The 14,589-nt window shown below is 39.8% G+C and overlaps 1 protein-coding gene across 1 annotated transcript in view; it reads left to right on the top strand.

Annotated features, from left to right (window-relative positions):
* nphs1 (NPHS1 adhesion molecule, nephrin) overlaps positions 1-14,589 on the top strand; it is a 51,008-nt gene that overhangs the window by 33,778 nt on the left and 2,641 nt on the right. The window contains exons 11-26 of the mRNA XM_032555871.1: positions 1,063-1,187; positions 1,272-1,440; positions 2,020-2,149; positions 2,356-2,528; positions 3,186-3,326; positions 3,897-4,037; positions 5,364-5,485; positions 6,411-6,570; positions 6,689-6,845; positions 8,346-8,497; positions 10,621-10,732; positions 10,815-10,996; positions 11,098-11,142; positions 11,979-12,101; positions 12,645-12,693; positions 14,406-14,535. Coding sequence (XP_032411762.1) covers positions 1,063-1,187; positions 1,272-1,440; positions 2,020-2,149; positions 2,356-2,528; positions 3,186-3,326; positions 3,897-4,037; positions 5,364-5,485; positions 6,411-6,570; positions 6,689-6,845; positions 8,346-8,497; positions 10,621-10,732; positions 10,815-10,996; positions 11,098-11,142; positions 11,979-12,101; positions 12,645-12,693; positions 14,406-14,535 — 2,111 coding nt within the window. The remainder of the gene's footprint in view (positions 1-1,062; positions 1,188-1,271; positions 1,441-2,019; positions 2,150-2,355; positions 2,529-3,185; positions 3,327-3,896; positions 4,038-5,363; positions 5,486-6,410; positions 6,571-6,688; positions 6,846-8,345; positions 8,498-10,620; positions 10,733-10,814; positions 10,997-11,097; positions 11,143-11,978; positions 12,102-12,644; positions 12,694-14,405; positions 14,536-14,589) is intronic.

Below are 14,589 nucleotides of genomic sequence, written 5' to 3'. Positions count from 1 at the left end.
AAAGAAATGTCCAAAATTCAGTCCAGATTTACACTACACTAATTTGTAAATATCTTTTTTTTTTCATTGCTTTGTTAAAAGTACTATGAGAAAAAGTGCCATCTCAGAAGCAGCATACTGCCTCTTTCAAAATATCCATTCCCCACATACTTTTTTTCTTTTTTTACTTGTAATTTACTGCCACTATTTGAATTAATCACAACTGGGTTTTATGTCACAGACCAAAACAAAATATAGAAGAACCTGAGGTGTTGTCTGACCATCTCATTCAGAACCCTCTATACTCTGATATTGCTAAATAAAATCTGCGCCTTCAGAAGTCAACCAATCTCAATGTCATCACACAAAGTGCTCTTTAGTCTCAAAAGGTCAAAGAAACAAAGTGTCGTATACCTAAACTGACATGTCTCCAGGTAAACCATGGTCAGGGTAACTCTAAAGGAACTACAGACATCTGCAACTTAGATGGAAAAATCTCAGCTCATTTCAAAATGCTCCTAGGTCTTATTTGAACATTGACTAACTCTTGGTAATTTGCAACACATTGCCTTAGAAGCAGAGCATAAAAAAGTTTTTCTTTTCGACGCTCTTACAATTTAATTTGTGACTTATACACAGCTGTCACACATCCCAAGGGCTTAGATTGGACCAAACGGCAAACAAAAAAAAAAAATCACTTTAAATTTATTTAGAAGGTGAGATCACAGCTATTTTAGAGAAGACGGAAGGCAAGCAACACCTGTTTCTCTGTGGTGTTGGAGAAACAGGAGGTTCTTATATTTTCACGGAGTAACTTAGCCCTGGAGCAATAAGATAAAAACAGTGATACAAACAGAGAGCTCTGTTGTCATTCATTAGGCCCCTGCAGACTTTGCCACTTTTAGTGGAGTTTATTCCAAACTACTCCTATATGATGAGCATTCTGGTCATTTTGATACTTTACAAACACTTTTTTTAAAAATAGAGTTCTTCAGGAGCTGAGCATACAGTACATAGAAAACGACATACAATTTGTAAAATCTTTGGACAGTCAATGTCAAAATTTTTACCCTTTGAAAACAGATCCTCCGCAAAAAGTTTTTATTGATTCACCGCCTGAGGACATCCCTCTGCGCTCGGGCACCAGAGCCCTGCTTGTTTGCCACTCGGCTGGAGGGAATCCTCCTGCGAAGCTTACCTGGTTTAAGGTGCTATCTTACCTTATATCATTTATGTAGGCCAAGAAGAAATGCACATCAATCCATATCTTAATTTCTTCATTTATGTTTTAGGATGGAAAAAAGGTTTCAGATGCACAGTCACAGACGTCCTCTAATATGGTTGTAACTCGGGTGCTCAACCTGCTCCTGACGGCAAGCGACAACCAGGCTGCCTACCGCTGTGATGCCACAAATGAGGCAAAGAGAACAATATCAGCACATGCTAAGCTACTGGTCCAGTGTGAGTATGTCTACTGTTCTAATGCATGCACACCGTCTGAGCTTTATTCTTGTCACAGTCAACTGAAAGATGTATAATATCAATATTGGATAAATAAAGGTGATGCACACTGGAATATAACTTATATATTCAACTGAATCGTCAATTTACTTCATGTTATTTACACAACACCAATCCTTAAAGAGAGCTATCTGAATCTAAACAAGGGGCATTCAAATCCAGCTATGTACTGTATATATCTCAGGAAATTCTGATTTTAACTTGCTGATGTGAGTGGTCATTACTCATGTGTATTAGGTGTGGAGGCAGAGTCATGCCATATGTGTGAGGGAAGAGTTCTAATGAAATAAGATAATACAATTAACAGTTAAAATGATTTGGAGCTGACATTTTAAAATGTCCTCTTATATTTGTGATTAGTGATTTATTAGCAACGATCTGTGTTTTGCCAAAAGAATGTAGCCTAGACTTAACTCAAAGATTTCCAATAAGCTTATCCAAGTATGTTAGTTCTGTTTCAATCAAAAAGGAAAGTTCTCTAAATGGTTGGCTGTTCTAGCTTAAATGATGCTTTTCCAGTTACAGCCGTGAGTATGAAGATTACAGCCAAAGAAGAAGTGTTTTACCGAGGTCAGCAGATGGAACTGGAGTGTCTTTCTGGGAGCAGCAACCCAAAGTCCGACATTTCCTGGAAAGTGGGCCCATTGAGGTTTGCTTTAAAAATTAGACCTGTAGTGTGAGAAACACCAAATAATATATTCAGCATTTTGCCACTACTTTTTTTGTAAGCATATAATCAGCTTTAAGTAATGCAAATGAGGTAGGACGACAGAGACTCATCTTCTCAGATGTGTCCAGTTGCATTTTTGTGAACTTGAAATTGTTTAGCAATTGTGATTTGCCACTTATTCCTAGATTCCAGGGAGTTGCGGAGGCACCCAAGAAGGTTGAGTTTGGGGGCGTTTCTGTGCTCAGTAGGCTTCACCTGAATCTGACTTCACAACACCACAACCAGAAGGTGATCTGTCAGGCCTACAGTCCTGTGTTGGAAGAGGGAACTAACACGTTTTACCAACTGAATGTGCTATGTAAGTAGGACAGGAATAAAAGCATATATTTTTTCAGTTATTTATCACACACGTGTAACCAAGCAATGTTTGCTTCATTTTTAAATGACAATTTACTAACAATGCAGATGAAATCTACATCGTTGGGATATTTTTGCAAAATATTTTTGTTTACAGGAAACCTTTGTTGTGATTTGTATGTCTGTTGAGCTCTGCGGCAGTGTGTCCTAATTGTGCATTTGCTTTGCTGCATAGCCATGTTTGCCTTTGATGCCATTTCACAGGCAGCAGCCAGACTCTGCTTCAAAGCCCGGTGCTGTGTATGAGCATGAAGAAATGTCACTGTGTGTTTGTGCAGATCTGCATTTGGACAAAAGTACTGTCAGGCGTCATTTTAATGCCTGTCCCTCTCCCTCCTGTGCTGCCTCACTCCCCTGTTGTCGAAGTGCTTGAAGTTGGTTAGATCTGGAATTATTGGTGGGATGTTGACTTTCTACTGGTTTGACTCTCATTAGTGTCTCTTCGGGCTTTTGTGCTCAGCATGTGCTGTGGGATTTTGTGCTCGCTCTTGTTGGATTTTATCACTCCTGTGAACAGGAGCCTGTATTTATTCCTCTGTGCATGTAACATTTGTATAAATTCAGCTGGATTTGTATTTCTGTGCTGCTTTTACGTCAGATCCTCCTGAATTCAGTTCTGAGCAAGCAACAGAAGTCCAGGTGGTGGAGGATGATGTGGCAACCATCCCCCTGATGGTCTCAGCAAACCCCGAGGTGGTCTCCTGCATTTGGCTTCGCCGCAAGCAGATGCTGGTCAAAGGTGATCCCGGGCTGTGTGATGGCTCTATAAACCAGGTCCTAGTTGAGCTGAGCCAGCAAGTAAGCACTCAGCTCTGCCATTCAGGGTCTGAATAAAACATAGCAGGTTAGCCAGCATGGGACCCTGCCAAATGTGATTCTCATTACAGCTCTAATATATTCAGTCTAAATGAGGATTGCTGTCTCCCTGAATACAACACAACGGCTTTAAACCTGTCTTCCTCTCCAGGTCGATGTCATCAGAGCCCAGCTGCACCCACACCCTTTCTGTTAGCTCTGCTACTTCCATTATGTGCAGCCAACCCCCTGAAATTACAGTATTTTTCAAATGAGGAAAAACATCTATTACTTTTTTTTGGGTACTGTGGTACAGAAGGTCTCCCTCACACACCTATTGTCAGATTGTAGTGGGAATCTTGCCAGGCCAATCAATAATGCAGGATTAGATGTCACTTAGAGACCAGTGGCCAGAGGACATGCTGTTGATGAGCATGTAATGAATACTCAATTTACTATCGGTTTTCATGTGTGTGTGTCGGCGTGCGTGTGTCTGTGTGTGCTTTTTCTTAAGGGGAAGACATACGCCACCACTGGTCGGATGACCACTCTCTGGAGATTAGGAATGTGACAAGAAAAGATGGCGGACTTTACACTATCAAATGTGAAAATGGTGAAGGTGTCAACGAAACCACTGTTAAGCTGGATGTTTACTGTAAGAAACTGCAAGTAAAGAATGCACAAACATATATATGTAGTATATTAAATCAATGTGCACAGTCCTGCAGTCACAAAGGACAGTTTGGATGCAGTATTTTGCAGGCTGTACTAATTCAGGTTTCATACATTAAAAACCTGCTTGCTAGGAATGCATTTGACTAATTGGTTTAACTTTCTCAATTTTTTTACGTTCATATCTGATCTCAAGCTGCTGCCACACTCTTTTTCTATTTTGCCATGTGTGCTGGCATGCTGAAAAATCTGATTTCTTCTGTAGCCAAATAAGTACCATTTTAACATAAATGCTAAAATGATTCAAAAGCAGTTGTCACATTAGGTTCTTCAACTTACCTTGTTACTCTGACCTTCCTGGATACAATATTACATCTGACTTTCCTCAATTGTCTTTCAAATGTGGTTTTTGAATAATTGCTCATGCAGTACAGTGAATTCATTGATTGCTAATAGCACAATTTTGAACTTGTCCAAAGCTGCAGAGTATCAGACAACCAAAACTGGCTTTCGATTCATCCAAAAAAAACCTTCATTAGGCCTCCATGCAAGACCATCCATTTCCTCCGCTGCCTCAGGCCCAGCCTCAAGCTCTAGGCCCTCTGCCTCGATAGTAATGATTTAATAATGCTAGCGCTGAAAATGTAGGTCTGTCTGATTCACCAAAGCCCATGGTACACGACTAATGGATTCTGCCATCCTGCACTGACTGGGCATGACAGTTGTAGATATTCATTATGTATGGAGGATTGTAGTAGCTTTTAAGTGTGGCAGTGTATCCCACTTAACAATGTCGGTCTTTGTTAGGAGACCAACACGAGTGGGTACTACCAACCCAGAGGTCTGTCTCTAGCTAGTGTTTTTTGCCACTGTTCTTCAGGAGGGAACATAGGTTCAGACAAGTTGGCACTAATGGCCTTACTGTTGCATGTACATGGCACCCACGGGAAGTGTAAAAAGCTTATGAAGCTAACAAAGAAAAGAAGTGAGGACTCTGAATGGAAGGAGAGATTCACTGTTGTGTAGATGGATAGAGAGGGGAAACAAAACGAGGGCAAACTGGTCACTCTGCCATAATCTGAATAGGGATGTGCTCTCATTAGAGGGTTTCGTGGGTCACATTAATTTGCCATCTTTGCTCGAGCATGGAAGGAAGTTAATAGTATTGTATCCCAGGGGTTATGAACACTGTCAAAGCCAAACAAGTGCAAGAGTAATTATCGTAAATCAACATGGGTTTTTTAATGGATGATTTGTCTCAGACTGACTTCACTTCTGCTTCAGCCTTTTCCTCTTTCCTCACGCTCAGATGCTCCGACTGTCAAGGCAGAGAAAGACCCTGTGTATGTTAACCAGGGGGGAACAGCAGACCTGATATGTGTGGCAGATGCCAACCCCATTATACCGGAGATGTTCTCTTGGAAATGGCTGGTGAGTGCTACAACAAACACACACACGCACATGTCTTTATATCTTCACAGGAATTTTGCATTGACTTCCATTCATTTTTGATTCATTAGAATCAAGCCTAACCTCAACCCTTACTCTACACCTAACTATTATCAGTTACCAGTACATAGCCAACCTCAACCTAACCTAAACTCAATTAACACCTTTGTCCTAACCCTAATCTCTAACCCCAAAACAGTGCTAATTCTTATGGGTTCCCTTCTGGGACCAACTGCTCCTAAAAGGAGCTCACAATCACAACATAGTATTTTTGGGGGAAAATGGTCCTTACGCCGTATCAAAAACAAGGCCACAAACACACCCCCTCATACACGCCCGCATGCGCCCGCACGCACACACAGCCGATGCAGCAACAGTCTAGAATCTATTTCCCCTATCTGGCTTCCTCTGTGTTATTTTCTCTGTTCTTACCGTTTATCACTGGGCTCTCTAAATGCACAGATGCACCATAATTCACTGGCTTTAACTATCCTTCCACCCCATGTCTCCTTGTTTCACACTCAGCCCAAATCCAGAAAAATAGCTTTCATTACTGCTGCGTGACTAAAGGGCACATTTGTCAATGTGGCGTGGTCTCTCTATCTGCTGATGCTCTCCGTGGTCCAACCCACCCCCTGGCAGTCGGGTTCGTGTTCTTTTCCCCTGCTTTTATTGGCCCTCCTTTTTCTTGTGTCTTGGGGCTCTACAGCCTTTGGTGTTATTCTTCTTTGTCCTCTCAGCTTGTTGTATTGAACGCCCTTCTCGTGCAGACATCAAGCAATAATGTCTGGCTACCTGTCTTGCTTTATGCGGCGAGACAGGTAGTGCACCATCCCTTAGAAGGAGTGCAGGTACTGAGGGATAGCAGCTGTCTTTTGACTATTTCCCCTCACTCTGTCTTCCACAGGGAGAGGAAGAAGTGGAGATGGGAGAGGAGACCAACGAAAACAAATCAAGCTTGCTGACCATTCATAATGTGACTCGGGCTCATGCTGGTTTTTACCAGTGTACGGCCAGCAATGGCATAGCACTCCCTGGCAGTGTGGAAATGAAGCTGGTGGTGCAATGTAGGTCCATTGTTGTTATTTTTCAGTTTAAGAGGCAAAGCAAACTTTCAGTTGACTTATGTAAATGCAGAATTTGAGGTTTCTGAATACTTTTCCTCATCTGTCTTTCCTTGTGAAGTCACTCCGGAACTTCGGAAAGGACCCCAGTGGAGGAAGGTTGCCAGTCGAGGGGATGGCACTGCCACTGCTGAGTTGGTGTGTCAGGCAGAGGGCATTCCTCCTGTAGAGTTTACTTGGGAAAAGAAAGGGATGCTCATAGATTTGGCAAATCCCAGGTCAGGAGGTGATTTTGATTTCTATTCATAGTTCATTTTGAGTTCTTTAAAAAAATATTAGTAGCAAACACACCCTTTCTAATATGATCATGTGATCTTTTTCATATGACAAAGACAAAATTCAATATATCGTGTTGTAGTTTTGTCATAGATCAACAAAATGAATCTTCCCAGATATCTGGGAAGAAAATGAGTCTTACTTAGATTAGTATTACTGTATTACCTTCCTTGCAAATAAAAAATCTTAATAGTGTGATGTCCATTTGTGTAGAGCTCCCTTTAATCTAATACCACACAATACAATCCTGTGCCACCAATAGCTTCAGAAATCACTTATTGGGAGATGCCACCCCAACTCTGCTGTGTCTTATTATCAGTATAAGCACAGCTGTTCTGTGAGACTCATAATGTTTGTTATGGGAAATTAATGAACAAACAGAACTTATGAAGCCAAAGAAACACCGCCAGCAGATATGGAAGTTGTGGAGAAGGTAAAGGTAGAATTAAAAAACAAGTTTTGGACATAGAATGGAATGGTGTTCATTTCATCATCCAGAAATAGTAATAGTGTGGCACAACAGAAAACAAAGGAGATGAATAATCAGCGATGCAGTAAAAAGGCTGGGAGATTCTAGAGGGAGGTGTGAGGATCTGTTGACAACCTTTACTTATCCTCACCACAAATCTGGCTTTATGGAAGAGTGAAAAGGAGAAAGCCATTATTAAACCAAAATCATGAAATGTCCTGTTAACAGTTTACTACAAGCCATGTAGTGTACGTAGCAGACATGCTAAAAAAGCTGCGGCTGAACGGTTTGGCCTACCTGCAAAACAATATGTGCTGCAGAAAACGTGTACCTTGCATCATCCTGAATGGACTGTTACACTGGTTAAACAGGGCAGTGGTAGTATCATGCTGTGGAGTGCTGTTCTTCAGCAGTAAGCCACTGTCATGGGCTTCAGAAGACAATACTGAATCCCTATTGGGTAGAACAATGACTCTAAACATCGATTGGTTTAAGTCAAAGCATAATTATGTGTTAGAATGGCCCAGTAAAAGTCCAGACCTAAATCCAACAGCGAATCTGTGGCAAAAGTTGAAAGTTAATGTTCACTGGTTCTCTTCATCCTGTCTGACTAACTTCAAACTGATTTTAAAACATCAAGGCATGTGCTCAGGGAGCCTGCATACAGTATATAGACTTGTTCAAACCAGTCCAAATCTTCACTTTACTATGATGCACTACTTTGTATTGATCAATACCAGAAAAACATTGGAACTTCTGGCATTAATGTGACAAAATATGAATAAATTAGGGGGTATGAATAGTTTTGAGAGGCGCGGTTCACATTCATGCACAATTAGCTTCTCCTGTGGTTTACATTAATCCTCAGATTTGCTCCATTATTTTACTATTTATTGTTATTTCAGCAAGCTTTAGCGACTGCACAGTGTTTATCCCTTTTCCTACCACAGTGCCATAAATCTTCATATTGCAGGTATGAGGAGAGGACAGCGAGGGATGGCTCTTTCCACACCAGTACTCTGCGAGTGGTGAATGTGAGCGCCACTCTGGACTATGCCGTCTTCAGCTGCACTGCTCGCAACTCACTTGGGGAAGACAAGCTAGACATCCAGCTCGTCAGCACAAGTATTGCATCTGCATACATTTCCATTTTAAATGCAATTGGGCGTGCGTCTCTGGGTGACTGTGGTTTCAGCAGTATTCTTATTTGGTGCCTTTCAAAAGGGAGTGAAAAAAAAAAAGAAAAAAGCTAGCTGTGCCACATTTTGGGCATGTCAAGAGAGAAAAAGGTTATTAGATCAATAGCAGTGTTTTGAATTTATATAGACCAACCTGTTTTGACCTATTTATTTTTAAGTGCGAAGCAATTTTATTATTTCATAAACACTCCCTTCAGTTTAATTATCTGGCCAACACAAGCCATATGTCTGAGCCTCATTGTTCTTGTAAACACGCAATACCATACTGTTAAGAGATTGGTAGGATAAATACCAAGTGACAACAGACTGCAAGAAAGTGTCTATTGGTTCTTGACCGTCCTTGGCATTCATTTCCTCCCACTGTGCCTTTCCCATTGTTGTAAATTTGCCCCGCTAGTGGACAAAAAAATTGAAATATCCCACATGAATGTTTTTTAAATGAATGGCAACTGATCAAAGTGAGTTTTTTTTATGGCACACACCGGGTAGGGATTATTCATATCACACACTTGGCAGGAAAGCATGAATGTTTCCTTCTGTTCTTATTTGGATACACTTAAATAAAACTGAATCCGTGCCGTCTGGTCCAAATTCTATCCGGCCTTCCCAGCTACTGCAGAATAGTTTGGGAGATTCCTCACAATCCCACGATGATTCTGTAAACTGCAGAGAGAGTTGTTGTTCACAAGAGCCAGACCTTATTTTATTCCTCTATCTCTCTACCTTATCATCTAGCCCACAGCACTACTTTGCTTCCTCCACAGATAAGAGTTGCAGTGATAAGCTTTACTCTCCTGGCATACTTAGACTTTTCCACCCTCGAGCTACCGAATGTATCTGCACACTACCAGTCTAATCAACCAAGTCCAGCTCTCAGCAAATGCCAGCAGCTATCGATGGACACATTTAATGTTTACTATAAAAACTTTAAAACACAATCCAATACTGGCCCTGATTTTGCCCATATATTTTTCTTCTTTTTTTATGGCCGTGTGGGAATTATCATAATTAATTTGACGCAGTGATAATAAATTTTAAATGCTTCCTTATCACATTGGGGCTGAAAGAAAGAAATTTTTTTGTTGGTTTCTTTTAGCATGGATGAGGATATTTAAGAGAACTCTTTGCTTTCTTTGAGTTGAGTTGAATGTAGGAATTACTTAGTTTTGTAAACTGGTGTGCAGACTGAATCATTGCTCTAGCAACACTTTCTTCCTATGCTTATGTTTAACTACCTCTCTGTCATCACACTTGACTATTGCTCCTCTCCAAAATTATTGCTTCTGATGCTCCAAATGTGAAACACTCCACTTTGCTTTCAGAAGTCTAGCTGAAGCAGTGCTTTGTAAAAGAGCAAAGGTCTGAGTAGCCTCCTTTGATCAGCTCTCTCAATATTGATACTGAAATAATCATGAGACAATGTCTTATTGCTTATGTTTGGTTATATAAATTATGAAAATCAGCCCCTGGGTTATTAGAGGAGTCAGCCAAAGCTTTGCCTTTTGTTGCTGATCATAAGGTAAAATAATGAGCTTTTCAAGTCACAAATTCATAAAAATTTAGATTTTTTTTTAGAGATCACCTTTTAAATGAGCATCTATGAAAAAAAACCCACATTGTTATTTTTCTCTTTCAAAAAACAGTGCCACACACTGCGGCACACAGAAAATAGATGTTTTACTTGTATTCTCTGATTAAGAACATCAGTAGCGCTACACTCATATTTAGAATGATCACTTATTTGTCTACATACAACCACTCTATATAAAAGACCACTACCAGTGGTTATTACCAGTGGTTTTTTATATAGACCACTGGTAGTGGTCTATATAGTGGAGGAAAGAGTATGGAGGGCACAACCCTGTGGGGAGCAGAGTGGCATGTGCTATTTTAGAGTCTGCACATATAATCAGTTCCCTCATAACAGCATATATTCTCATTTCATAGCAACTAAATTCTCGTCAAAGACTTTACTGCAGTCTGCAAGAATTCAGCTGTTGCACAAACAACACATTTGCTTTTTAAACTAACTTTCCTTTTCACCCTCAGCTCACCCAGATCCACCTTCGTCATTTAGTCTAGTCAGTGTCACCCATGACTCCGTCACTCTAGAGTGGATCCCCGGCTTTAATGGGGGTTTGCAGCAGCGATATCGCATACGGTAAAGACAAATGTCCAAAAAGACGAGTATCCTTACAGGAACAAAGAATCCATATTTGATAGAGTGTTCTTTTCTTTGACAGATACATCTGGGACCAGTCTGTCAGCTTCATGTATGTAGATGTCGTTCCCCCTGATACAACAACCTTCACCGTTACCGGTCTGCAGTCTCAGACCACCTACAACTTCTCAGTTAATGCCCTAAACTCCATAGGAGAGAGTGGCTATGCTGACGACGGTGCAGTACTGACCATCACCACTGAGGGTCAGTTTGGAGTTACCCCCCCAGATTAATCATGTGAGGACTGATGTCAACAGTACATTTATAAAGATTGTGTTTTTTGTGTCCTTTCTCTTTCTTCATAGTGAAGAAAGATATAGAAGAGGATCAATCGGATGATAAAACACAGGGTAAGTTTTTCCCCCTCAATTTTTGATGAAAGATGTAATATAACTGAAGTGTTTTTAAAAGTTGGACATTTCATAAAACTCTTTAAGACTTAATTTTTTTAATTTTAATGGCTATATTATCATTTATTGTTACTTAAACAATTTGAAGCCAATAATTAAGTGTCAGAAAGAAAATAATTTCCTGTTTGTTGGGAACACTGAATGCTATACATACTGTATTCATGACTTCTCTGGCTCTTTGACTATTTAAATGTTAAATTAGAAATTTGGCCAGGAGTTCCTGTCAAAAATTGACACCAATTTTTATTTTTTGTAAAATGTCATTTTGGTGGTAAATATCTCTCATTTCTATTACTTTGACGATTGCTTAAAATTGCACCATAGAAATATTGTGTCACTATTTACTTTTCAAATAAATGTATTCATATGAATGGCATTGTTAACTTCAGTCCACACTGTACTATACAAACATTTACAATTTTTCTCCTGTCTTGGTCCCTGAAATGCCTTTGTTTTCTTTTTTTAAGTAAAGTTTTTCCCTTCACATATATTCAAAATGACAATAACACAGATTGAAATTTTTTAATTTGTCTTTTAGTCTTTTAAGAGTTTGAAGAAATCCAGGTTAGACAAGCAGTGGCTTTCCTTTAGCTCCTCATGTTAATTCAGGCACCTTTTGTGGCTGTAACAGCGGTAGCTATTTTTGTCATCTGCTATTTCTTAATTATTTAAAAGCTGCTGAGAGACCAGTTAGGTCTTTTTATCCTTACATGTCCTTCGGTTTAGCTTTATCTGTTCTGCACTAATCTGATATTTCTGTTTTTGCTTGCAACCAGCTCCGAGTGACCTGTCAACCCATTTGACTGTGGCCTTCACAGTGGTGTTTGGAGTCCTGCTGGTGTTGAATTCGCTGGGCTGTTTCTTTGGGCGGAAGTGGAAAAACAGGCGTGACAAAACAAGTACCCATGATTATCTTTTTCATCTGCGGATGGGGAAGTGTTCCTCGCTTTCTTGTCTCTGCAGTGTTCCGATCTCCCTGGCACAAGACTCTAAAGAGATTACTCTGAGCAATGATGTAATTGTCAGCTCAGCACCACCTCATTGCTCCGTGTTCCTCTTTCTGTTTGTGTGTCCTGTCTCCTCTCCTTTTGCTCACCATCTGAGCCTCTACCTCGCTCCACATTCATCCCTCAATACTGTCACTTCCATGTTGCACTCATATCTTTTATCTCATTGGCTGGCTTCATGTCCTTCCTCTCTCTCTCTCTCTCCCCTTTTGTCTCTTTCCATTTGTTCATCAGCCTAACCATCAAGTCCTCCTTCTCAGTCTTTCAGGTTTTTCTTTCCTTCAGCACCTTCCTTTGCCCTCTGTTTTTTTTTACATTGAATTTCTTTCACATCTCACTAATCTTTCATTCACTCTTGCTCTCTGGCCTCTTTAGTTTTTTGATCAAATTCAACATTTGATAGAGTAGCTCTCCTTGTATCTCATTCCCCTACAGAGGCAGAAAGGGACAGTGTGGTGAATGGGCAGAAGAGTGAAGAGGATGTGTAAGTCAAGGTTTTGGAGTTCTCTGGAAGAAAAGGAGATACACACATTTCATGATTTTTCACTAATGTGCTGGAGGCAGCTGAGGAGGCAAAACAAGATTAGATAAAACTAGGTCTAAATTGATGTCTTGAACCTTGCATCACACATGCAGTACTCCCAAGAAACCACAATATGATGCCACATAAAACCATTTAAACATTATGAACATGGGCTTGAATGTATTTTTTTCCAATTTTATGTGATAGACCAAAGCAACATAGAGTATAATGGTGACATGGACGGAAAATGATATTTGGTTTTTAAGTGTGCTTCTTTCTGGCATGCATTTGTATGATTCTGATAACCCCAAATAAAATTCACAGACATATATTTTTCTCAGAAGTCAAATAAATAGTAAACAATTAACCTATCTGTAATCTGTAATCTAATTTCAGTGTAAATATGTAGCTTCTATGAAAGCCTCAGAAGTTTGCTTGAGAATGTTAGAGAACAAAAACTATCTTGAAGACCAAGAAACACAGCACAACCATCTAGGGATTAACATATGGATACATTTAAAGTGGGATAATGTTATAAAAACAAGTTTTGCATCTCGTACTTAAGGTTTATCGCTCTAAAATGGTTATTGTGTGGCACAACTGGAATACATGATGAGTAATAAGACTAGCTAGGATTAATCAGAGAAGCAACCAAGAGTTCTGTGGAAACTTACTGAAAAGTTTCCACAGAAACTTTAGTAAAAGTTACAGGAAGTCACAGTTCAGTTTGAAGAATCCATTGACAACTTTGTTATTTGCAGTGGCAAAAAGAAACCAACATCAGGAAACAAAAAAAGTCATAAGAAGCTCATTTTAAAGTGACCCAAGCCACCATGTAGGGGGCTTTAGTCAGATGACCTCCATGCATAATGCATTATGCAGGCAAAACTAACCCTGAACACATAACCCCTGCAGTGAAACATGGTGGTCACAACGTCATGCTCTGGGGAAGCTGTACAGAGCTAATAAGATTGTGGATTGAGCCAAATAAAGAGCAATCCATGAAGAAAATCTGTAAAAAAACAAACAAACTTGTGCCTGTTATGGAAGTTTACCATCCATGACAGATGGTAAACTTCCATCTGTAAAACCAAAAACAATTTGTTTTATCTGACAATTGGTTAGATAAAAGCATATTTATGTTTTAGGATGGTCCAATCAAGGGATGGATGTTAATCCATTTAAAAATGTGCGGAAAGACTTAAAAGTTGTTCTTCACCCACAGAGATGATTGCAAAAAAAACAATTACCTTTCTGGATTATGCAACGTTCATAGAGCGATGCTCAAAATCATTTGCAGCTGTAAGTGCAGTGAAAGGGGCCTCTATAAAGAAATGGCTTGACAGAATTTAAATGCACTCTTCCCTCTTCTTACTTTATTTATAAAAGCTTTGAAATCCATGTATCAATTTATTTTTTTTTTTGCAATTCATCATTACACACTACTTTGTGATTGTCTACACCAGATTCTTAATAAAAACAATGATAATTGTAAATATGATGAGACTCAATACTTTATTTCCAAAGCCCTGCAATAATCATGAAAGGCCAAATGTTCATAAGAAATAGGTTTCTATGGCAACTGTGTGGTTAGTATATCTGTTTATACACACTTGGGATGAATTATCAGCAGTATAACCATGAAGTAGATAAGCTCTGATTTCTACATGCAGGTCAAGTCAATCAACTAGCAACTCCAATAAGTACGAGAGCAGAGAAAAAATCAACACCGGAGCCCAACGCACCCTCCTCGTTGACACTGGATCTGAAACAGAGAGCAAAGTCTACGAGAGCTACACAGCGGTAAGAAAGACGGAGGAGGAGATGGGGGGGAGAGAAAAGGGCAACAGATAATCT

This window comes from Xiphophorus hellerii, chromosome 3 (assembly GCF_003331165.1).
Source record: "Xiphophorus hellerii strain 12219 chromosome 3, Xiphophorus_hellerii-4.1, whole genome shotgun sequence".
Classification (NCBI taxonomy): domain Eukaryota; kingdom Metazoa; phylum Chordata; class Actinopteri; order Cyprinodontiformes; family Poeciliidae; genus Xiphophorus; species Xiphophorus hellerii.
Note: the sequence above shows the minus strand (reverse complement) of the source record. Positions and strands in the feature narration are given on the sequence as shown.